At 41.1% G+C, this 26,258-nt stretch overlaps 1 protein-coding gene across 8 annotated transcripts in view; it reads right to left on the bottom strand.

The window, feature by feature from the left end:
* The window catches only part of BNC2 (basonuclin zinc finger protein 2), a 394,027-nt gene that overhangs the window by 7,436 nt on the left and 360,333 nt on the right, over positions 1–26,258 (bottom strand). Inside the window, exons 6-7 of one of the 8 annotated variants that reach the window (XM_035140462.2) lie at positions 22,924–22,972; positions 12,279–19,629 (exon numbers count right to left, since the gene is read on the bottom strand). The exons of 5 other annotated variants lie outside the window; for them this stretch is intronic. In XM_035140462.2, the coding sequence (XP_034996353.1) occupies positions 22,963–22,972 (10 nt within the window). In that variant the 3' untranslated portion in view covers positions 12,279–19,629; positions 22,924–22,962. Of the gene's footprint in view, positions 1–340; positions 372–12,278; positions 22,973–26,258 lie in introns of those variants that run through there. 2 more of the 8 variants (XM_035140460.2, XM_035140461.2) reach the window with 2 other exon arrangements.

Raw genomic sequence — 26,258 nt, 5'->3', positions numbered from 1 at the left:
ACTCATTTACCTTATTAAATATAGCAAAGTAGGATAACAACCTACTTCTCCCTTTGACAGAAGGCAGGTGGCTGTTCCTAGTTTAAGGATGATTGATAATTGAGGGGAAGTAAATTTGGGTCCCATAGGATCTCTCTCTATGGAGAAGAACTAGCGAGAAATATGTCTGATATTTTTTTCAGGGTGGCGTGGGGAAAGAGAGATGCAAGGCATATACTGTCCATTCATTCCCAACGAGACAGCTATCCTTTCACAGAAACTATTGTACTACTGTTTCTTTCTAAGCACACAAGTGTGTTACACATGTACCCCACACTGCGCTTATGAAGGCTGAGCTTACCTTGTGATAAGATCAGCTTTCTAATCTTTTGCTAAATCGAGATCACAAAAGAAAGAGGGAGACAGTGAGAGAGATAGAAAGAGGGAGACAAGAGAGAAAGAGAAAGAGAGAAAGAGAACAAATTCACATTCCAATCCAGTCACATCTGGCTTTAAAAAAAAGAAAAGAGAATCTTAAAACAATAAAATACAGGCTAAAAATGCTTCGGCCATGAGATCATTTTCTGTCACCCCTCATCTCACTTACACTGTTGTCCTGATGGTTACCGGACCAACTGCACAATCTAAAACCATAAATCAAATCAGACACAGGCAAATTCACATCATCCACAGATTTGTTCTGAACAGATGCATGCTGTACTCACATCCATGAATGATAAATAAACAGAAAAAAAGGCCGTACAGGCTCCTAGGCAGAATTATTTCTTGCCCATTCTAGTGTCAGATGGCAAATGATTTAAAGGGTAAGTTTCTAAGCAAAATACAGGAAGCACTTAGCTGTGAACGCCTGCATGTTAACAAGCTGCAGTTGTTTTGCTAGTTATTGCACATGTGTAACAGTGCTATTGAGATTCATGGTCCAGTTACTGACACCAAGAAACCATATCTAGGAAGTCTGCTTGCTTCCCTGACTGCATCTTACAAGCAGGCAGAAACATGTGGCAGCTTAGTGGTGGTTCCATGAACAAGCTATCTGAGGGCAGGAGCTTGCCATGCAACTCTCATGGCGAAAACAAACAGGAGCACATAGTCAGCTATTGCACTTGAGCAACTCCCTTTTTAAATCTGTGCATCCTGCCCTCTCTCCGAGAAGCTCAGGGTGGCAGCATTTTAGTCTCATGACTAGGGTTGCCAGAACACACTGCAGAGAACATGCAAGTAGTTTCTCCCTCCAATTATATATACCCCAGTCTTGACACACACCTGCTTGTTCTAAGAAGCAGGGATCTAGGTGTGCCATAGAGCCCATAGGGTTGGAAAACAATGGGACTGGGTTAGGAAAGGGCGAGAGATGGCTGCCCAGTCTTCTGATTCAAGTAGAGCTACCTGCACACTTTCTGTGATGCAACCCAGCAATCCTAATGGCAGGAACCCACTGTGGTCATTTAGAGGGAGGGAGTCTGACATGGCTAAGTCAGGCCAAGTACCAGTGCCAGATTTACGTATAAGCTAAACAAGCTATAGCTTAGGGCCCCACTCTCTTGCCCCCCCCCTTAAAAAATTAAAAGGAAAAAAATGTTATTGCCAAATGCCAATGTATTTGCATTATTAAGTTTATTATGAATAAAAATCATTTTAAGTTAGAGCTTAATAATTACTTCACTATTAATATACTTCTTCTTAATTGTATTTCAGTTCAACAATTACTTTGATAAAATACGTATTTTCTTATGTGCAAATGGCTTTGGACCTATTAGGTCCATAAATTACCATATAGCATATATTCAACACAAAAACACAGTAACAATTTGTTGTCGAGGTCCAGTACTGAGGGCCTTCTGGTGGTCCCCTCATTGCGAGAAGTCAAGTTGCAGGGAACCAGGCAGAGGGCCTTCTCGGTGGTGGCGCCTGCCCTATGGAACACCCTCCCATCAGATGTCAAAGAGAAAAACAGCTACCAGACTTTTAGAAGACATCTGAAGGCAGCCCTGTTTAGGGAGGCTTTTAATGTTTAATAGATTATTTTATTTCATTTTTTCTGTTGAAAGCCGCCCAGAGTGGCTGGGGAAACCCAGCCAGATGTGCGGGGTATAAATAATAAATTATTATTGTTGTTGTTGTTGACAAAGGACGGCTGGACATATAAAGGGTCCAATTACCTTCAGTAGCTTAGGGCCTCATCAAACCCAAACCCGGCCCTTCCAAATACTGAACTATGTGAAATGAAATGAAATCTTTATTACGGCCAAAGGCCCACAATATAATCTTATGCAACACAATGTACAAAAACACTGGGCAAGACAGGATAAAATAAAGCAAGAGTAAATAAAGTTTAAAAAGGACTTAAAAATTCAATACATATAAACAGATATAATTTGCAATAATTCCTTGGATAAAATAGATGGAACAGTACATTTGTTTCGACAAGTTTCCGCTATGAATCGGGTAATAGAACAGATTTTCAGTAATCATGAAGTAAACCATTTTTCCTTTTGTATGAGAGAACTGTAACCAAATATCTTGCTACTAGCAGTGTTCTGCTAGGGTCGCTGTCTTGTAGCAAATATGTTAACTGAGACTCCAAGTTCTCAGTCAAACTTTCTGTTATTAAGGGAAGTAGAAATCTGGTCCGGGAGTCCGTGTGCAAGGGACAACAGAATAATATATGATGGAGAGATTCTATAGTTTTGTTATCACATGCACATAATGCTGAAATTTGTCCTTTAGTAAACCTATTGCCCATAACGTTGGATGGAAAAACGTTAAATCTTGCTTTAGTAAAAGCAAATCTGTGGGCCGCAACAGATAAAGATGACAAATAAGATGGAATCTGCGGTGTAAGCCGTATACCAAGATTCAGCGGTGAGCATGTACCACTTCCCATTATGACATTTTGTTGGAGATCAAACTCATCTAGTTTTTGCGTAAGTGTTCTTTTGGCCGAGGCGAGATCTAGTTTCAATAGGTCCGATGGAGACAGTCCATAGGACACGATTTTTGTATGTATCTTCTCTGCCCATGGGCTAGCGAATTTGTCTCGCCAGAGACATTGGATAAGATAGAGTTTTGAAAGTCTGTGTCGCAAGGACAACCAATAACAAAAAATACGCCTCCATAGGGCGTTTTCTAGAGAAGGGATTTTTAATTCTAAGCGAATGGCTGAATTGCTCACACACTGGGGCAGTTTTAACAGACGTCTCAGAAATTGATTTTGGACTATCTCCAAGGACATCAGGTTTACAGAGGCCCCCCATAACGGGGCAGCATAGGCCATTGTCGCGATCACTTTAGCATTATATACCTTTAAGGCTGATGGGACATGAAGAGCTCCGTCAGAAAAGAAAAAGCGCAACAGTGCGAACGAAAGAGCTTTGGCCTTATTTAGGGTATATGCGAGATGTGCCTTCCAGCCCATGTTGTACTGGAAGTAGACACCCAGATATTGAAATTTGTGAACCTGTTCAATGGGTTTCCCCTCCAGTTCCCACTTATAGGTTTTCCGACTTCTTGAAAAAATTAAAACCTTTGATTTGGCTTGATTTATAGTAAGGAAATTTGATTTACAATATGAAGCAAAAATTTTAAGGGCCCTCCTAAGTCCGACTCTCGAGAAAGAGAGAATCACGGCATCATCCGCGTATAACAGCAATGGACATCTATAATTTGCCAGGCGGGGGGCGTGGATGACTAGTTGGGATTCGGCTAAGGGTGCCCTCATGTCACTGATAAATAAATTAAACAGGAAAGGGGCTAAAATACACCCCTGTCTGACTCCTCTATTGATAGATACAGGATTTGTAAGGTCACCAGCAGGAGTGATCCTCACCCTGGCAGCCGACCCTTCATGGAGTTGAATCATCAGCCACAGTAGCCTTCCATCTATGCCCCAGCGTGCCAGTTTTTCCCATAATAACCTTCTAGGTATACTATCAAACGCGGCCTTTAGATCTATGAAGGCCGCACAAAGCTGGCCTCGCGTTGGGAATGAATATTTCCGAGCTAAATGATACAGAACTATTGCATGGTCCGTAGTTGAATGATTTGGTCTAAATCCAGCTTGTTCAGGGCCAATCAGCTGGTTTTCATCGGACCATTGAACAAGTCTGGTTAAAAGAAAACGTGCATATATTTTCCCAATAATTGACAAAAGACTGATATTTCTGTAGTTCCCCGGATCGTCTGGGGAACCTTTTTTATAGATTGGGACTATGATGGCATCCTTCCACGTTTTTGGTACGAGACCAGTGGCATTTATAGCATCGAAAATAACAGCAAGAATTTTTGCCCACCAGGCAGGGTGAAGTTTTATGGCCTCCGCTGGGACCAGATCGGGCCCGGGGGCTTTACCAGTTTTTAGTTTGGAGATTAAGTCTAAAATTTCATCCGGTTCAGTATTTGGCCAGATGGGTAGGTGCTTGATTAAATCATCAGAAGAATGAGTAGAAGGTTCTGTCAACGAAAAATATTTCTTTAGAAATAATTCCCAAACCGGGGCAGGGATAACTGTCAAAGGGTACTTCTTTGATCTTCTATTAACCAGATGCCAGAATTCCCGTGAACTTTGAGATCGGGAGGCAGCAATTAGCGCCTGCCATCAATTTTTTTGCCACTCATATTTGGCAATTTTCTGTACCTGCTTATATGCAGTTTTTGCTTGCTGATAATTCGGAGGCAATACTAAAGCACCAGATGATTTGTAATCATTATAAATGGCACAAAGGTAAGATCTAGCCTGCTTACATTGTAGATTAAACCAAGGAGCACCAGCCTTAAAATGAATCCGATTTACCCGATGTGCTGGTACTGTAAAAAAGGACGTAAAATCTTCCATGAATGAGGAAAATAAATTCAAAGTATTGTTATATTCAGATGAGTCTAACGTGGGAACGATATCAATTTGAACTATTTCTTTTTGGAAGAATTCCATATATTTTTGGGCCTGGACTACGGACCATTTTATTCCTCTCGCTTGGGCGACAGCATTTATTCCCAAATGTGTGGGATGCATAGTCTCAACCGGCTGCCAATCCAAGGAGAGTTTGGCAACCAAGGGGAGGTGGTCACTTAGCTGAACATTTTCTATTTTAAAATAAAGAAAATTTAAGAATAAATCCCTAGAGACTATTAAATAATCGAGAACACTGTTTGAGATTGTACTCAAATGGGTGAATTCGCCAGGAATATCAGGGGGACAATTACCATTTAAAATAATTAGGTTTAGACGGATTATTAGTTGATACAGAAGAACACCCGCTTTGTTCACTCTATCATCTTTCGATAGTCTCTGTGCAAGGGGAAATAGGTCCAGGTTTTGGTGGCCAGAGGGAACCCACCACTTGTCCTTGGTTAGAGCCTCCCAATTTGCACCTGTACGAGCATTAAAGTCACCACCCAATACTGAGGGGACGTTCGGGTACTTGGTGTAACAGGAAGATAAATGATCCTCGAGGGTTTCCCATTTAAGATGGAGATCTGACAGTTGGCCCCCAGGGGGGAAGTAAACATTTGTAATCAGTAACTCAAATTTTCCTCCTGAAATCAAGCCTGTGATAGCGTAGGGAGGAAATGATTTTACAAGCGTGAGTTTTGCCTGTAGTTTGAGGGAGATGGCTATCGTCAGGCCCCCTCTAGAACGTCCACCTTTGGGAGAGGGGCATGCTGGAAGTGAAATAAGATCGTAACCATTTATCTCAATCGCCTCCTCTTCCCAGGTTTCTTGTAGGAGGATTATCTGAAATGAGTTTATAAATTTCAAGAAGTCAGGAGCGAATTTCTTCCCCCTCCATCCTGCGATGTTCCAACATAAAAATAGCATAGGGGGGTATTTAGGTTGGTTATTTGATAGTCAATTCAGGTGGGGAAGGGGCTCTGAGTTGAGGGGAATTTCAGCCCCAAAAAAATCTGTAATTTTTCTTTGGGAGGGTAGCGACCGAGCAGAACATCCTAGCAGAATAGATTTGTTGGGATGATTTAGCTGCGAGGTTGGTACGCTCGTTCCACTAGAGGTAACTCCTTGGCCTGGAATAATCAGCTTTTCAGAAAAAGTTGATAGATGTAAAGGGGCATTACTCAGGGGAGTGAAGAAAGGGTCAGCAGAGGTAGTACCACTAACTGGAATTTCCTTTGGAGGTTGGATAATTTTATTTATATGGCCCATCGGATCTTCAATCAAATCCTCCCTAAAATCTTGTAATATAGTAGTAGGATCATCCCGTGTTTGTTGGGGTGACCGAGTTCCCCTTGGTGGACCAGATATTGAAAGAGAGCTCCTTTGAATGTTCATTTGTAGGTTAGATGTTATTTTATCTGATGTAGAAGAAGGTTCAAGATCCGGCATAGAAGAATGCGTCGAAGGATAATTTGGATCATGTCGGTGGGTAGGGACATCCTCCATCACTGGGATCTCCAGAGAAAGTGGGTCAAGATTTATTTGTAAGGGTGGTGGAGAAGCCTCTCGCAGGACAGTGTTCATTTCAGGCATCGCCTGCATCACTGGAGCTTGCCGAGCAACCATAGATTTAGGTATTGGGCTAAATTGAAGGAGGTCATCTGTTTCCAACAGACACGTTGCAACCAGATTATTTTGGTTCTTAATTTTATTATGTACTTGCAGAAATTGTGATTTGAGCATATCAAGTCTCTGTATTGTTTCTGCTTGCTCTTTCAGCGGGAGGTCACCAAAGGAGATGATAAGCGCATTTTCATCCAGGGATGTTTGCAGATTATCAGGATCAGGCCCCTCAGATGTTCGGAGAGGGGGTAGATTTGACTGGGAAGATTGGGTGTCAATCTCATTTCTTGATATGATAGGGCATTCTGCTCTTGGAGGAGTATTTCCGGCAACTCTGCATAATAGAGGTTTAATCGTGTTGTCCACAAACACCCTCGTAGGGATGATGTTAATTGTAGCTAAAGTCTTTTTCCGACGCACTATTTCAAAAGGAATCTCTGAGGAATGAAAGGCTAGTATCACTTTAAGGAGGCCATCTCGGTGTAAGAGAGGAAGCACCGCATGTAGGTCAATTTGTTGGTGCTTGATCTTTAAAATTTTGCTTAAACAATCCTTTGCCCCTTCTAAATTTAGCCATTTTCTTGTTCCATTCCAAATAGAAAGGCAGATTTTCTTTGGATGCAGGACTAACACTTGTTTATTTAATTGGTTATTTGAACAATATTTATGCTTCCTCCTGTTTTCAACTTTGGGGGGTTGGTCAACTGGAGGCTTTCTTTCATAGGGTAGACTTTGTAATGGATTGGGTTCAGGGTTCCCAACTTTCTGCATGAGGTTAGATACTTGTAAGGATATTGCATCCATTTTTTTAAAAATACAATGAAGAGTCCTGATAATCAAATGCAACTGCTCACTTCTGAGGCATTCCGCTGGGTCTGGCATTGCTTCCTCGGCCAAAAGGGTCTGCTTGATTTTTGGTGTACTCATTTGGACTCTTGATTGAGAGAAAGAGCACTGTGCCTTCAGAGTATGGGATGTTTCAAGGTCTTCCAGAGGGAGAAAGCGGTTGTAGGTTTCTACTTCAGCCTGAGAATTTGCCTGGCCACTCCCTCCTTTGCCCCTTTGCAGGTCTGTTCTCTTTAACTTTGGCTTAGGGAGGGGCAAAGGCTCTTCCTTCTCCCTCAAACGCTTGCTGCAGCCCATGATCGACCCAAATTTAAAATGAGTTTATTAAAATTTAAATTTAAAATAAGTTCATTAAAAAAAAAAAGCCAGGGGGGTGACGGGGGCTCAGAGAAAGGGAGCAAACTTTGCTGCAACCACCGCAGCTTCTCCTCCTCACCTCCGCATAGACTTGCTTACCGGCAGGTCGCAGTCTCGCAGCTCCAACAACTCTGTTCGGCACGCCAGCTCACCATAAAATGAGGTAGTAACGAAGGGGGATCTTGCTGGGGTTAGGCACAGGGAATGTCTTATCCAGGCTTTAAACAAGCCCACAGAACGTCCTCCTGCCAAGCCTTTTCTCCAGCTTTTGCTCTCACCTCTCCCCGATTAGAGCAGCAGCATTCTCCGCTCTCTGGCAACCTTGGCCGGCCGGCTGATAAGAGCGAGACAGGGAGCAGGCTGGAGCTGGGCCAAAGCTCTCAGAGCGTTGTTATAGCAGGGAACCGGCAGCAAATGTAAAGTGCTTCAAAGTCTTTGAAATCTTTAAAGTTGTTTCCAGGAGGTAGAGTTGGCATCCAGAGGGTCAATTAAGTTAAAAATGTAAAAGATTAAAAAAAGGTCCGAAGAGCACCGATAAGCACGTCTTACCTCAGCGCCATCTTCTCTACTGAACTATGTAGCTACGCAGATAATTGAACTAGGGTTTTTTTTTGACATCCAGACCCACCATACTGTTCACTGCACTGCACTGCACTGGCCTTTATGTAGAGCAGCCTAACAGCATGGCACTGAGTCGAACCTAAGCTTACCTTCTCCCAATTTTCCCCATGCCCCACTAAAATATACTACAAGCTGAGTTTTGTGTAAATGTAGCTAGGAAGTACCAGGCCTTTCATTTCTCTCTTGTTCCGTTCCTTGGTTTCCTGCCAGAACAGCCAGATCTGCCATGCAAATAACACCAGGGTTTACTGAATGCAATACAATGCAAAGAAATATTAATATTGTTTCACCCTCTTCTCCAAGCGAAAGTTGCTTTCCTGACAGTGACCTGTTAAAAGTTCCAGCTGGTTCCAGCTATCAATAGGAAATGATGCCATATCCATTCGCTTATCATTTATAGCAGCAGCTATCAGTAATCTAATTAAACTTATGTACCAGCCGTTAATATCTGTCAGGCAAATGACGTGCAGAAATGTGTGGACAGGTTCTGGCACTTTCGTCGACAAAGTCCCTTATCCGTTTGTCAGCAGTAGCGCTGGCTTCTCCTAATATAATTACATTGACTTTTATTCAATTAAGTGCCATTCCTAGCTTCTTCTTTAAAAAAAAAACTTGCTTTATCAATTGATTCAGGTGTAATGCAATAATAAAGATGAACTCATTGCAGTGCATTAGCTCTGCTGTTCATAACTTCTGAACACGGGTTCATTCATAGCAGTCGATTCCCATTATGCAACCACAGTTCAAGAGAATTGATTCTGTTACATTCATTTCTTAATCTATATCACTCATGTTGGAGAACCCTCTCCAAGATCATGCGAAAATATAACCGGATACTCTGTGTGTGTGTGTGTTAGTGGGGGGCCTACTATTATTCATTTGGGTTTTTATTTTTTTCAAAACATTTTCAGATTAATGGCGAAATCATGGAGTTCAGAGATACATTAGGACTGGGGGTGCTTTATTCAAATGTAAAGAAATGTCCAGAGAGTTGTGGTGTTACAGGCTTGCAGCTAATATTCTGAGTAGGTGCAGTGCAGATATGCTAGTGTTAGACTCAAATGCTGAATACTTAAAAGGCTAAGCACTTTAAATCTAGCTTCAGCCCTAAGACTGACCATTTTTACCTTACATCTAAGGTAAAGGTAAAGGGACCCCTGACCATTAGGTCCAGTCGTGACCGACTCTGGGGTTGCGCGCTCATCTCGCATTATTGGCCGAAGGGAGCCGGCGTATAGCTTCCAGGTCATGTGGCCAGCATGACAAAGCCGCTTCTGGCAAACCAGAGCAGCACATGGAAACGCCGTTTACCTTCCCGCTGTAGCGGTTCCTATTTATCTACTTGCATTTTGATGTGCTTTCGAACTGCTAGGTTGGCAGGAGCTGGGACCAAGCAACGGGAGCTCACCCCGTCACAGGGATTTGAACCGCCGACCTTCTGATCAGCAAGCCCTAGGCTCAGTGGTTTAGCCCACAGGGCCACCTGGGTCCCTATACATTATATACCTTACATTATATACCTTACATCTGGAGATATGTAAAATCTTTCTGAGAAATGCTACTACTTTTACAGAAGTTCATCAAATGTTGCACCAGAGGGAAGACATCTAAAATTGCTTTCTTTAGGCAAAAGTCAGACAGCTTAAGAGTGTCAGAATTGCCCTAAGAAATGTCATCAGTCTTATAAAACTTATTTTGGCTTCTCTGCCCACCCCAATTATCTTTAAATTTCACTTTAGGTTAAAAAAAATGGCAAAAATCTTACTTAGTTCTTTCCTCTTCAGGCATGCTGAAACACCTGTAGGGAAGTTCTGCTTCTAAATGTCCATAAAATGGGAGGTGGATTAATTTGTCAATTCGGGTCAGACCCAGGTAATCCCCGCCCCACATAATCAATCACTAGACCTGGCACATGCACACCATTTGAATGGCAATGTCCATCAACTTGGGGTTTTTTTGGCTCCCTCAAATATTTTACTGGGACAGCGGTCCCTAGCAGTTGGCTCCTATTTCTCCTCCTTCTCCCTACAATGCAGGAATCTGCTAGACGATGGAAGGAATCTACTAGAGATTGTCAGCATCGTTACAAACACCAGTTCCAACATCATTAGTGTCTATGAATTCAAAACCTCTTAAAAGACTGTTGACTATAACATTTTTTGTACTGACACTAACCTAGCCATTTCATCAAACCTTTTAATAATACAGATGTTACAGAAAATGCCACGAATTGAGTGAATGTGACATCCACATATGGATACTGACAATTTCAGATAAATTCTCCTAAGCGACCCCCCAACCCTAACCCCAACATACGCCCAAGTGTGTTTGTCTGAAGGCTGCTGCTCACATTTAGCTGAGTATTGGTATATCTCTGAGATTTCAGATACATAGCTGTCAAGTTCTCCCCCTTTTTTAAAAGGGAAATTCCCTTATGCTGAATAGGCTTCCTCGCGAGAAAAGGGAAAACTTGCCTGAGACTTTCAGCAGTCCTAAGAAGTTTCAGCTGCTTAAGAGGCCTCCCTTTTAAACAATCAAGCAGTATATAATTTTTGCTAAATAAAGACGGACACCCGATTTCAGCCATTCATGGTACATTCATGGTACATATACACAATGCAAGGGCCGTGTATCAGCAGGGAGGGCAGCTAAGGCAGGTCCACCACTTTGTGAAACATCTACAGTGGTACCTCTACTTACGAATAACTCTACTTACGAATGTTTCTACTTACGAATGGAGCTCCGTCCGCCATCTTGGATGCGGTTTAAATAGGATTTTTTCTACTTACGAATTTTTTCTCCCAATGCATTCCTATGGGATTCGACTTACAATTTTTTTTCTACTTACAAATGTGCGTTTGGAACGCATTAAATTCGTAAGTAGAGGTACCACTGTACCTTCCTATGCCCCATGAAAAGACTTTCTGGCACATTTGCCCGCCCCCTCCCCAAGCCAAACAACCAATAATCATTTGCCTTCCTCCACTCCATCTGGCTGGCAAGGCCTTTCAAACATCTCTTCCTCCAGAGGGGAAATGGGATGGCTGTCCTTGGAAGTGCCTGATTCTTCAGCCCACAAGAGAAAACAAGGGGGAAAAATATATACTCCTAGGTAGTTTTATTAGGAAGAACCTTACTGAAGGCTCTTGTGATGTACTGCGTGAAAGAAATTGACAGAGCACTATTATTTCGTATTTAATGTTGAAGTATTTAGGGATTTAATTAAAAAATTTTTTTTCTGATTTTGCCTTCTGTGAGTGTATGTACCCTGTATCTGAAGATGTATTCAAGTGGGTTACATAACTTTGACTAGCTATGCAAAGAGCCTTCATCTCCAAAACGACCCTTTCTCTTTTTGGAGTACAAACTCCAAGCACTACTGGAAGCACTCTATGGTTCTGTCTATATGCATATAAAACTAATGGTATCCCGTTGTCCCCCCCCCCCAAAAAAGTGATGGAGTTTTGTCTTTGCCTTGTTTATGCTTGTACCGTATGTTTACTTTGGCCTGAAATTCAAAACAAAGCTTAGCTTGTGGGAAAATGTGTAAGCCAAAGCTATGATCCACTATGCATTTAAATATTCAATAGTCAGATGTTTTGTAGTGAGGGAGGCCCAAAGGGGAGGAGAATAATTACAGAATAGCCAGAAAATAATTTATGGTTGCCAAATACGATTTAAAGCAAGGGTGGCTAACCTTGAGGCCCTCCGAATGTTGTTGGACTGAAACACCAGCCTGCTCAATGGCCAGGGATGAAAGAAGTTGCAAGTCCAATAACATCTAGAGGGCAATAGGTTCCCTATCCTTATTTTAAAGGTTAACAGTTTCTTTAATAAAATTTAAAACCAAGACCGAGTGCTTATCAGAAGAAGAAGAAGAGTTTGGATTTGATATCCCACTTTATCACTACCCAAAGGAGTCTCAAAGCGGCTAACATTCTCCTTTCCCTTCCTCCCCACAACAAACACTCTGTGAGGTGAGTGGGGCTGAGAGACTTCAGAGAAGTGTGACTAGCCCAAGGTCACCCAGCAGCTGCATGTGGAGGAGCGGAGACGCGAACCCTGTTCCCCAGATTACAAGTCTACCGCTCTTAACCACTACACCACACTGACTTTTATCAGGTAACCCAGTGCTTTGCATTCATTGGCCAACACAATGAAAGGTGGGTGCAGGTTGAATTTATACTGAATAATCTGGCACAATGTTGCCTATTATGCCTCTCCTTAGGTTTCCGCAAATGTAAGGGAGCTAGGGAGCCGCTTTTATTCCCAGAAGCTGAAAATTCAGGCAGGGAATTTCCACAAAGGGGGGAAGGATCCCTCCCTCAGCTACAGTCTTGCATGAAATCTAAATGGAAACATCAGAACGAACAAAATAAGTATGCAAATTTATGAGTTAAATCCTGGTGTTTCCTTTAAACAGAAGGAAGCCCTCAACTCCTTTGACACGATTGTGAGCAGATATGGCATTTGGGCTGATTTTACCTAAAAACTGGAAACCAAAACTTTCTTATTTCCTAATCTTCTCTTCCCAATGCCTTTTCTTGCACTGAAAAATTGGGCTACCCACAGAAGCCTGAAGAGTATATCTTCATATTTTGCTGTGTGCATGTATGTAGCATCTGTTGTGTCCATAACTGGTGATGCTTAATGGCAGCCCCCCCCCAATTGCCAACGTTTCAGAGCAGTGGCTGTACACAGGGCACTACTTGGCTGCCCAGTGAAATGCAAAACATTCTACTCCAGCAGCACAAGTGACATTTGTTTCTAAAGCTTTTTTATGAATTGCATAGAATCTGAGAAAATATTAACCTTTCATAGGAAGAAAATCCAAAAGGTAAAATACAGTTCAGCACCTATTAAAAAAAGAAAAGAAAAGAAGAAGAAGAAGAAGAAGAAGTAAAGAAGTGCTTATTAAATGCAGGAAATAAAAGGACAAGCAAATTCTTGCAAATTAAACGTGGAGCCCAGTCATTCCCATCCCTTTCAATATGAAACAAATCATTCACACTGGTCACGAAGACAGCTCCCTCTCCTCTCAAATTATTCACTTGAAGATAAGCTCTCACCAAACTCTTTAGGGGTTTAACTAATTTACTGCACAGATACGGCACGTCTGTTGTAATAACAGGTAGGATGTATTGGGGTCGACCATTTATCAGAATTAGACTTCTTTTCTCAATTCGCAGTGAATGATGCTGCCTCCACCGTTCCTCATTCTCAGAGCTTGCCATCCCCTTATGGCCCCTAATGTGGCAGGCAAACAAAATTGACAGTCTCATCTTGTCAACAAGGGGCGATTCTCCCGAGAAGCCACTTAACTTTGCAGAGGAAGCAATGTATTAATGCGCCCGTCCCAGGAATGTTAATCATCTTCAAGCTCCCTCTGACTTTGACATGAACAAAATCACCAAATTTGTTTACTAAATGAATCGTAATATGCTAATAAGAGAGCATGACATATATGGCAAAGCCAAACAGATGGTTTGTTTACCCCACTTTGCAACTTTATAAATGCTGTAACTCGGAAGATGTTAGCAAGAATTATTGGGCTGCTGGCAGGGGCGGCCAAGACTTTTGCATACAAAATGCAGAGTAAAAGGAAAAGCAATTTGTTATCACCAAGGAATGCACGCTTCTGCCGATAATGATATTATGACGTTTGGGCAGGTCATGCAAGGGGTTTTAGTGTGGGGTTTTCTGCCTGCCATGCCATCTGCTTGTGCAGTTCTGTTGTAGAAGTAAGAGCTGAGAGCACTCCAGAACAGCCTGGTAATTCAGTACATACCTGTTGAGGTGTTAAATGAGATGGCTCTTACGGTGTGAACAGAATTACATTTTTTCCAACAGCTGCATGTGCTCACAAGCATCAAGGTCAAGGCACATTCTGAATATATTACTATTGTTGTTCATTAAAAGATCAAAAGGCATTACAAACAGGAAGCATAACCACTGGCGATAGTTGCCAGAGTTATTCAGGAGCACCTGTAAGTTTCATTGTGACACGTCAACCTCACGCTTTACCAGCTGCCTGGATGCAAACTGGTCTAGAAAATTTAAACAAAAAATATTGACCAAAAATTATCAACATTTACCAACCATTTTTCTCTGATATAGAAGACAGCAGCGATTTAGGCAGGCCAGCTTCACAGACCTCATTGCTTGGTATGATCAGGCCGCTGCCATTATCGAGGTTTTTCATCTACGCACGAAAGCTTCATACGTACCTGTGGAACATAACTCCGGTGGCTTTTTTTTATAGGCTATCCACGAAAAGCAAAATTCCTTCTTAATGAATAACAACTTCCTGAGATTTATTTATCGGAACGTATTTTGAAGTGAGAGTGATTTTTAAAATGAAATATTTAATCCAAACTTCCTCCTCCCCTTTCTTATCAGAACATCCAAGCAGGCATTTGTTACAACTGTTTGGGAATCTCTGAACTGAGTCTGGTGCCACCTTGTTTACTGGTTGGCGAACGAATAATAAATAAATGCCCCAAATCCCAGTCTTTGCTATTTTTAAGTTGACTTGTCTGCCTATTATTATTTCGCATAATTTATATACTGCTCAACTGAAAAAGCAAAACCCTAACAATGGTTTTGTGGTGCTGTATTGGAATGCCACCCACAATGTACTTGTGTTCCAACACAGCACTTAGGCAAGGTCTGTGATCCTTCTTCCCCCATTCCAAAGGAGCAGGCTAGGGAAATATATAGGCTGTGATATATTTTGTGCCTCTCTTTTTTTTGTAAACAGCTCTGCTAGGAGCTCTGCTAAAGGGTCATATAGAAGATAAAAATTATTATTTTATATTAAAAAGAATGACAACCTCGAAAAAATAGATGTCCCTGTGATGCTATGTGACTATTTTGGTTCACTGTGGTGCAAATCCCTTTAAGTGATTGTTGACTCTCCGTGACCCATGAACCAGTGATTACAATGTTCATGTAAAGCAACTAAAGCATATAAAGTCTCCGGCATAACCTTGCTCCTAGCAGGCTTGGAGACTTTGCAGCACACATTGGAATGCACATTGAATTAAATGCTGGATATATGCAGAACTTTGAAACGAAACGGTTGAAAAGGAGACTGCTCACACATGCATGCCCATCAGTTGATAATTCTCTCTTTTATGACTCACAGTGAAATGCGTGAACTTCCTCCACCGAAAAAGCACTTGTGCTGCAAGATGATATGACAAGGGGAACTGTGCTGCTTGATCAGGTGAACAGCACAGTTCAGCTTTCCATATCATGTGATTGTAGCATACATTCACGAGCCAAACTTCAGCCCACGAATGTAAGCTATTACTATATGCTACAGTCAAGGTGTGGTGAACATGCATGCCTATCTGAGATAATGCCCTCCTATTACAAACCAAAATGAGTATAATGGTAACAGGTTTTACAATATAACCCCCCTGGGTTAGGTGTGAAATTAAATCTTGGAGAAATACTCCTAAAACTGACGTCATTTTCAGTTGGATAAGTTGGTATTGTGCTATGGGCTACTTGTTAATTTAGGATAAGGACCTAACACGTGGATAACACGTGGACTGCATTTGAAGTCATATGGAATGTGGAAGTCAAGCATTCTTGAATCAGAGTTACTTTGGCTTGGGTTCCAAAATAAATTGACTAAATGAAGTTCGTGGGGAAATGTCTCCCTGCCAATTTCCCCCCATTGAAGGCACCTACACTGTCTGCAGGATGGGGGGCGACGGCAGCTCCTGAACAATGCAGAATGTAATGTGGAGAAGGAGGAGGTGGGGAAACTTTCCTTCCATGAACTTCCTTATCTTAGCATCCAACCTCAAATCTGGGTGATTTCCCCCCCCCTCCTGCTCAAGCTCCTCCCTAATCCAAAGGTGTCTTGGACTCCAATTGGACGTTGGCAATACTTCAATCACACTGTGCTTGTTATAAGTGCCCTCTCTCTCTCTCTCTCTCTCTCTCTCTCTCTCTCTCTCTCTCTCTCTCTCTCTCACACACACACACACACACACACACACACACACACACACATACATTATTTCTTATGATATTTTCAGTAGTTGTCTAGCTGTGCTTCAGTGGCTGATTGCCACCACTAGGGTATCTGCACCAGCTCCGGATTGAAGCACTGGGATCCCACGAAATTGTTCCATGCTCACTATTGCTATTGGTTATTAAATTCTGAGAGCCATTTTTTTAAAAGAAAAAAAGAGAAATACCTACCCACCGGAGGCCAAGCAAAGAGGGAAGTATGAATTCAGCTTGGCTTCCAAAGATTACTTTACAGCAAGAATGGTGAGCAACCGTCCCAGCCTGGCGCTTATATCTCATTTGAAACATCTACTCACTCCTGACCAACAAAGAAAATTTCAATAAAGAAGTTTTACCGGTTTAACAGCAGCAAGCTCCTGGGATTGTCAAAGTGCTAAGGCTTTTCCAAGGAGAGAAGGAATCAGCAGCTGAAATATAATTAACCTTCCATTCTCAATGCAAAACTGCCACACACACAGGAGCTCTGCGGTCTATTAGTGAAGTTATAACGGCCAACAGGCAGAAGGAAAATTGGTCAAAAGTTGGCGGCTGCTGTCATATTTTTAGAATTATGATTAATGACACTAATAATGCAGATGATTACTGATATGTGTATCTCCTGCAGTTTATCATATTGCACTGGCTGCCTACGTCCACAATAAACACGGTGCTATCATTTACCTCTTTATTGAAGGCAATCCTTTCTCTAGTGAAGGAGAGCACTCTAATTACTTTGTAATGTTTTATGTCTCGAGCATTTTGCAGCTCTGGACCCCAACAACTGCTTCATATCTACCATTGATTAATTACAGAAGGTTTAATCAAAATTTAGAACCTAATGTTGTCATTTATGAGCACCACGCATTGCCAAGGTACTTAAGGTCTCATTCCAAGTACTGAGAGAGTGCTGGGTTCAAAATAAGTCCCACGAAGGCGTAAGGTGCCAAACACTTTTACCTCAGGTATTTTGAGTTTATTAGTCCTTTCTTGGTTGGCTTCTGTTTTAATTACCTATTGAACCCAACAGGCAAATACTCATTGACATCAGTATGTTTTGGAACAGATGTGGTAAATGGAGGGTTATTTCTCTCCAGTTCCTAAACAACAGACATTTGGGCTCCTGGATTTTTATTTTTATTTCCCTTTAAATTGCTCTCATTTCTCCCCACTTCTGGGAAATGAGGGGGCTAGGAGAGCAGTTGAGCTGGTCTCTCTTGGGTTTCCGTCAGAGCAAAAAGTTTTTTTGCAAATGACAGCACAGTTTTGAAGTGGTTAAACAAGTGAGGGGGGGAATTGCAGGGACAAATACATAAGTTTTTTTTAATGTGGATTTTTATGGCACTGTCATACAACCATTCACCGTTGAAGTTAAGTGTTTTTTTAATACCATTACTGAACTGCTGAAATGGATGCTAATATAGCTTGGAGTGCTAATGTCAAGTCCTGGTAATAAAAAAGACAGACTGCTGAATGAAATAATTTCAAGTAAAAAAAAATAGAACAAAAGTGCTCTCGCTCTCCACTTTTATTGAATTGGGACTGACTGAGCCAATTGCTTTAGAAGTCTGTAAAACACAATTACTAGTGAGCCGAGTGACCCAGCTGTGCCCTCTTTGTGACGGAACAGGCTAAAAAGGCTGTAGAATTAGTGCTGCTTCTATATCTGGCGATCAGACCTCAGAGGTTCCCCAGTGAGGAGGGGCTGTCCCCTCTACTAACAACCTGGCTCCTTTTCTCACTGTGTGATCGCTAATGGATCTTTGTCCCACATCAAGGGCCCAGCTAACTGATCCAACTTGTTCTTTTCCTTACTTGTATGAAACAAGATCGATGGCGGTCAGTATATTAAAAAAAGTGGATTTAAAGATGACTTGTTCTTTTCAAAAAACATGACTTGAAATAGCCAGGTATAAACATTAACTCTTTTCTCCTTTCTCCTTTAGCTGAAAACTCTCTCAAGTTTAGTCACGGGCCGAGAGTTTTCCAAAGGAAAGAAAAGCAGATAAGAGAAAAGGGCTCAGCTGGAAAGCAGTTAATACAAGAAGTGAGGAACTTCATAAAGCAGAAGGCCTAGTATAACAACTTTTTATTCTGAATTTACAACTTGCTCTTCAGATCATACAGTCTGACGCAAGAGGTTTAAATTTGGGAAGATTGCGGAAATTAATGAACTAATGCAACATTCTACCTAACTAAATCCTATCCTGCTCACCTTCCTCTGTTTCACCCCTCAGAAACAAATACACATTTGCAATGCAACCTACGGATAGGTTTTTGCAGTAAGACTAGTTTGGGCAAACGGAAAGCTTTTTAAAACCTTGCTTTCTTCTTCGTAAAGGCAGTAATAACTACTTCTTATGGGAGAAAGCTACATTTTAAAAAGCTGCCCTAGCTTCAGTCCTTGAACAAAAGACTTGGTTTCTCGGCTCTGGAAATCCCAACAGCTTTGTTGGTGAAGTCAGAGCACAGTCTCAAATTCAGCAAGAAGGGCAGTATGCAAAGTTCAACAACTTGTAAGCACAATTCTAGGACACAGAACCAGTGAATACATTGTCCCAGCGAGTGGGTGTGCTCTTCCTCCTCTGCTTTTAAAGAGTGGGATGGGACCAGCCATTTGTGCAGTTCTTGTTCCGGGCAAGAGGACTGCACTTGCAAAGGATTGCTCCTACCTGGGTGGGGGCTGTGTGCCTTGGTGGCAGAATCTGTGTCCAGCCCTCTGCCTCTCCCTTACTTGGCTCTGCCAGCTGCCTGTTCTCATGCGGCAGATCAGGACCTAGCCAGCTAACTCCCCTTGTCTTATAGAGGTGCCCAGCCACAGTGGCATGAGACCCTCTTCTCCATCACCACCAGAGCTCCCCCACCCCCCAAAAAACCCTCATGGTCCTCCTCCTCTGACAGATCCAGCTATTCCTGCCCCATTTCAACTTGTGCCAGAGAGCCCACAAGAAAGCTAAATTGTTTCACAGTACAATAGGGATTGATTGGTTTGTTTGTTTGTGGTTTAAAAAAGATAAGGCATAACCCCAAGTTATTTGCTATTTTGTATGTAACTGAGCTGCTGCTGTTAAGTTACATTCCTGTATTTGTCTCATATTTAATATTTTTGTGTACTGTATGGTTTATTTCTGGTCTGTTGGCCATAGCGAACCGCCGACGATGATTTCATGATCAAAAAGGGCTTTAAAAGAATTTACCTCACTTTTTGTGCTAAGGGAAGTTTTCTTTTAAACATTCATAGCGGAGTATCTATTTACAAATCCTTGTTCCTAGAAAACAGAAAAGAGATTGGTTTCAAATCTTGTGGATAGTGCTCACCACTGAAATGTCAACAAATGGGCTGCTATCTCCATCTCTATGATTCTCCTCTCAGACTGGTTTTGAAGATACTACAGCTCTATCCAATAATCTTTCTCTCTCTAATAGGGTAATAACTGCTACGGCACACTTCACTAAATGGTAAACTGCCAGGTAAATATTGAGTTTCTAAAAGCTGCCATAGCTGGCCTTAATTTTCTGCTAATTTTCTTTTTAAAAGGGAAAGGGGGAGGGTTGGGACAGATGATGCACTTGCAAAGCTAAAAACCAAGAGGAAAACAGTTCTTGGGAGCTACTTCTGGAAAAGCCACATAATGGCCATATGGTTCAGTCATACAAGAAATTCTCATCTGTAATAATGAGTGTGCAACACATGGATTCTGGTAAAGATTTCCTTCGCGCATGGCTTTGTTTAACAAGTGCTTTTAATCTGTCTCTTATCTCTGCTGACTGTCCTAATCTTTACAGGATAGCATATATTTAGCCTTAGCAAAACCCCTCTTTTTTCACAATTCCCATTTCTTTCTTCTTCTGCACCAGCGTATATGGTCTTCATTATTTCTCAAGAAAGGCACCTGAAGCTCTCTGAGAAAAGCAATTAACACCATGCTTTAGCTTAACTTTCCTGCAATATCAATTTATTTGACAGGGTTGCATTGTTTTAAAATTGCCTGGTTACAGTTAAGTTGCATCTAGTTGTGGATTTAGATACTATTCTAACACTGCAAACACATACAGAACAATCAGCTTTTCTATCAACTTCATTATATCTCTGCATACCTTTGTGAAGATAATTGATTTCAGCCAACTTAAACACACTGATATTTTCCCCCTTTCAAGGAGGTCTCAAGCTGCATTTAAAGTGATAGTGCTTTACATTTTATATGACACTTTTAGATGCAGTTAATAGTGCACTTAAATATATATATATATATATGAATGCTACCTGAGAACAGTTTGCGAATGAGCAGCCATGTGACCAGGACAATGTTCAAGGGGGACCGATGGGGAGTATCTAAGGAACTCATGTTCAACCAGATATGCCTTTATTCAATAGAAACAGGGATTTGCCAAGGTCACTGGATGAAAAACTTTGTGCTGGATTTATTATTTGCCAGCCCTTGTAAAGTCTTAGTACCATAGGGAGTCTAAAATTACAATGGGATTCAGAGCCATTTTCAAACCAAGAGAGTTCTGAAAACGACAGTATAATGGTAGTAGTTGCAGTAATAATGATAGACATTATGGTTGAATCTACTTCTGAATCTCCCCCCCCCCCAATGAAGATAGCAATGAAGTTAACTGAGGAAGACATTAGTAAATAAAAAGAAAGTTTGGTCTGTATGGTAGATTCTCCAAGACAAGAAACTAGTTCCTAGGCCTGCAGAGCAGTGCCCATTAACCAGTTGAATGGGCCACTAGTTAGGGCACCAACTGAAGTCTAGGTATCTTTTTTTAAAGAAAGAAAAACACAGTTTCAATAAATATTAAAAGTTGTCTGATGAAATTATGGCCCAAAGAGCTATACACTATGTCTTCATCTACAGAGTTGGAAGCCACAGCCAACTGAAAATAGATTTAAGGCAACTACAAACTAGTATAAAGTACCTTCTTTTTTGTAGCTATGGGATCCCCAAATTGCGTACATTTCTTGGAAAAGCAATCTCAAAAAGTTTGCTTTATAAGTTTCCAAACATAGCGGGATGGTTGGGAAAAGGGGGGGGTTGCTGTTGTGTTGAAGAGGTGATAACAGGAGGCAGGTAGCATGTTTTCACATCTTCACCTTTGTTGATAATGTATGCAGTGGCTCATCAGAGGTATTTGATGTTAATTTATTCAAGCACACCTGTACAGGGCTGGAAGTCAGGTAACTAGATGAGCAAGTTGTATATGCTTCCGCTTTCTTGATATAACCACCCAGAGGCCTATCTGCACACAAATTTAGTTCTGGAAACATCAGCAGGTTTTAATAAACCAAATACAGATGTCTTTCTCCATACAAATCAAGGAGTTTACAAGTTTAAATCTGGACTGATTTAACTAGCAACCTAATGGCAGAATCACACTTGGCACCAATAGTTGCCTCATATTTATTTATAAGTCACCCTGAGCAAATATTATTTTGTTTTTAAATTTATTCATGGGGCTCAATCACCTTTCCCACCTTGCAGACAAACACACATGCTTTTGGTTCTGCGAAAATTTAAAAACAAACTTCAACAATTAGCATCCTTCACTCAAAGAAAGGCAAAGCATAAAGTTCCTTTCTTTGCAACTTGCAGCAGTTGGAAGTGCATGTATTTTACATAAATTTGGGAAATAAAAAGTGAAGTAACATGAAGTAACCAGACCCAAAGTAAAAAGAAAGAAAGAAAGATTTTCATTGTCAATTGCTGATAGCAATAGAAAATGGATATTAACTTTAGCAGGTCTTGGGCTGATAAAAAAAAGAAAGGAGCAACTTTCATTCATTTTAAAGCTTGTCAATACAGCTTGTGTCCCACCAAGGCAAATGTAGCCCACAACCCATAAAGTGTGGTCCTTTACCTGAAATCTCCTTGCAACTGCAGTCTCAAGGAGGAAATTAAAAACAGAGGTTCTCTGTGCGCCTTGTACATTGAAGTGCACAGCTGATGGGCTACAAAGTTGTGTAGCTCTTCTTTAATACTAGGCAGGACTGAGTTCTTACAAGAGGGGAGAAGCCTGACAGTTTGATCCAAAGGTTTTTGTCACTTGTCTGTAGAAGGCCTGGAGGAAATCACTGATCCCCATGGATGAGAGTTGCCCTGCCTTGGCCACAGAGTATTCTAAACATGGTCGTATTTCTGCATGCAAAAGCCTCAAAAGGCAAAGGATAGGAGGGCTGTAACAGTTCTATACTTATTTCTCATCTGTCTGCCTAAAATGACATATCTTTCCCATTTCTGCTATTGCCCTCTTTCATTTTTCTTAGGGTTGTTCTATAGTCTTGAGACATTGTCGTTTGCCATTGCTGATTGTCAATAATGTTTCTGCTACCTTTTGACATGAGGGGAAAGGGCAGAAAGGCTAAAACTGAAGGTTGGGAAGAGAAATTCATTTTTTTTGGGGGGGGGACAGAATAGTCCAGGAAAACGATTTATAGAAGATATAGCTTTGGAAAGATTCCTTTTCAAACATCGTTGTCAATGGGTTCCCTTGCTTGCCTAATTCCAGAACTGGCAGGGGAGAGGGTAAAGGATGCTATGAATGACAGGCCCCCATACCTTGATTGGTGGGAATTTGATTGTGCAGTTCCCAATGAACTAGCTGTTGCTGTGAGAAACAAAAATACTTCAAGTGAAATACTTAATATCCATATTAACAATGAAGCCTCTTTTGTCATAGGAGGATACTAAACATTTAAAGAATGCTTTGTGGAACCTCCATTCCTTGGTTCTTCCCCTGCAGAGTGACAACTGTTTGAAACGGCATCGTTAAAGGACACTTCATAAGCCGGCGAGTTTACCAGAGTATTTAAAAGAATACTCAGTATTATTTCCATGAAGGTGCTCAGTCAAACACCGTCTTAAATATGGTGTTAAAATGTGACATTCTTCATGTGCACATTAGGGTGGATGTTTCACATTTTTGGTACAGCAATTAGTGCTGAAATGGCTATAATTGGGTTCTAAAGTTAACAGCCCATTAAGATGACTGAAATAAGTTCTCCACTCAGTGTTATTATTCCACTTATTTGGCAGTGGAGTCAATAAGGCACTATACACTGGTTTACATCTTCAAGGTCTTCCTTGCTACCTGAAGGGCTAGGCATTTAATGGGCTTCCTCTGTAAGAGTTCATTTAAGAAACAATCTCCAAGAAGGTCAACTAGAATACCTTAAATTACAGAAAAGCTCACTGGGCTACGATTTTACCTCAAACGCTCACCGCACTATCTGGAGGTAATGACTGGCATAATGTCAATATAAAGAACTAACCATGAAAAGCAGGCCCTGCTTTCAAATGCATTTATACACTGGCATGTGAGTTTTTCCAGAAATGTAGGAGCAGCTCTAAGATCGCTGACTAATTCTTTCACACTCATGTTTCAGTCATAGTTTATCTGCACCATATACTGAAATACTGAGTAACAAGCTCTTTTGTGAAACCTGCTAGTGTGTGTGTGTGTGTATGTGTGTGTACACACACACACACACACACACACAGGTTGCATTGGCAGATTGTGCAGGCAACTGAAATGTGGACTGTTGTTCAAAGTCTATAATTCCTAGGGCGAACGACAGCACTTCAGCCAAAACCATCTTGCAGGCTTTCCAATGCACACTACATGAAGACCTTGCTATTCTGAAGTTCACAGATTAATTTCTGGAACCCCAGTGTACCTGTTTATAAAGGAAATAATTAAGGAACAAACTTCATTTGCACTTTGTTCCATGGTTGAGTAGGAAAAAAACTGCTACACTGTATGCTAGAATAATACAGAAGTATACATTATATTTAGGGAGTCAACATATCCTAGATTTGTTGTTTTGAGTTGTTATTTACAAACTAGCTAGAAGAATGCTGCTAGAGAATATTGGGGTTTTGTTTGAGCTTTAAATCTTTGGATCATAACATTATAGGCAGCATATGAACTTCATTATCAGATTCTGTTTTGTCCATCCAACACTGCTGTCAATTAAATATATTATCCAAAGTCATTTTCTATTGATACACGAGGTTCTCCTTTTTGTATGTTTCAAAGAACACAATAATATTATAGACGTGGTTATTTCTCCCCCCTGACTTAATGGGGGGACATACGTTTTCTGTTTGCACACCATTTGACTCCAAGTCCATGAGGCCAAGAAAGCTTTGCCACACAAACCTTCTCATAACCACAGAGCCAAACTGATCTTAGAAGACTGGTTATCATTGTTCATACAATGACACTTGCAACACAAAGAAGCCAGGCTGCTGCCAAAATTCCACCAGGGTTTACTCTCAAGTAAGCATAGATCACGATCCAAAGAGCTTCATCAGGTCACACAATGAGCTCGAACTAACTCAGTGGAATTGTTAACTTGTTTTCCTTTGAGCATCCCCTGCCCGTGGGGATTTTCTGTTGGAGAAAAACAACTGTAAAGTTTCTTTGGGCTAATGGAATGAGTTTCACTATTCTTGGGATCCTGGCCAAGCTTAGCATTGTGCTTAAAATTAAAGCGCATTTAACACATTAAACAGAGATAAAACTAGTTTTGCACATCTGCCCAGTTCAGCAAATTATCTAAACAAATGTTCAGGTGATTAGAAATGAAATGGACTGAGCATCGGAGTCACGTCCTTCCTCTTCCTCCTCCTTCACCCATTAGGAAAATGTGAGTTATTCTAATCCAAATCACTTAATCCAGGATCAAACCGTATCGAAGTTTGTTACTTAGAACACGCCACAGTTTCCTGAGTTAGCATGTACAAAACATAAAGTCTGAAAAGATCCTAAATATATCTGTTTAACTAGGTTGTGGTGAATCAGAATTGAAGTGTTTGGTCCTCCATTTTGATTTGTTTGCTAAATTCTGTCCTTTCCTTCTTGAGAATTTTAGTATGTGGGAGTTAAGGGATTCAGCCCAAATGGTGGCATTTAAATGATGTATCTGTCTTCGTATCATGGTCCCAATTTTTCTATCTACTACCTTAATTTTTTATTTTCATTTTCAATGAAACCCTATGCAGATATATGTGTGCGTTTAAATCCATAAATATGGAATAAATATGTTAACCTGCCACTGACCCACTTTGGCAAATTCCATCTACATTACACTTTTCTTTTTGGAATAATAAAAAGGCGAACTCTGTTTCTTAAAAAGCAGCTACAACATTTAGGGCCAGCTGCTTCCGTTTAAACTGAACTCTTTCAGAACCGATGTAGCATAACTGCCGTGTGATATCATCCTAGTGCCCTGCTGAAATGAAAGGCTGTTATTAAGGTGAAAAATATGCCTTAGTTCCCCTTTATCTGGGCGCATAGTGCTCACCTGGCGGAATGGGGATATGCATACATGCAGAGAACAAAACTCAGACCCATGTGCAAAAGAACATCCCCCCCCCAACAAACTGCTGCTCTGCTTCGTGTACACATTTCAATGGGGCCTTGTTCAGGTCTCCAAGGGTGCACTCCATCAATATTATCATGCACGTTGAGCATTAATACTATATCTATTGCTTTCCCATGTGAAATGGTGCACATTTTCACCAAATGACCACTATCTATTTTAGCCTACATTTGACAGGAGCTTCCCCACTACCCGCTGCATATAATTTTCGATCATTTTAAGTAAGAACTCTTGGTTAACTTCACTTCACTTGGAAGCTGAAGAAAGAAGAAAATGAATGTAAGACAAGTGGCAGCCTCTGCGGAAAGGTTTTATATCTCCTGCTTTTAAACTTAGACAACACTGTAGGTCGTATGTATAGAAATAACTTATATGGGATACAGCACTTAAAGTATCAGGTAATCATTCCTTTGGAGAAGAAGTGGGCGGTCCATACACACAGCAGTCTCACTATATAGTGTGCAAGCACACCAAAAACATTTGCATGTACTAATAAAATCTATTTCA

The sequence above is a fragment of the Zootoca vivipara genome, chromosome 16, assembly GCF_963506605.1.
Source record: "Zootoca vivipara chromosome 16, rZooViv1.1, whole genome shotgun sequence".
Lineage (NCBI taxonomy): Eukaryota > Metazoa > Chordata > Lepidosauria > Squamata > Lacertidae > Zootoca > Zootoca vivipara.
Note: the sequence above shows the minus strand (reverse complement) of the source record. Positions and strands in the feature narration are given on the sequence as shown.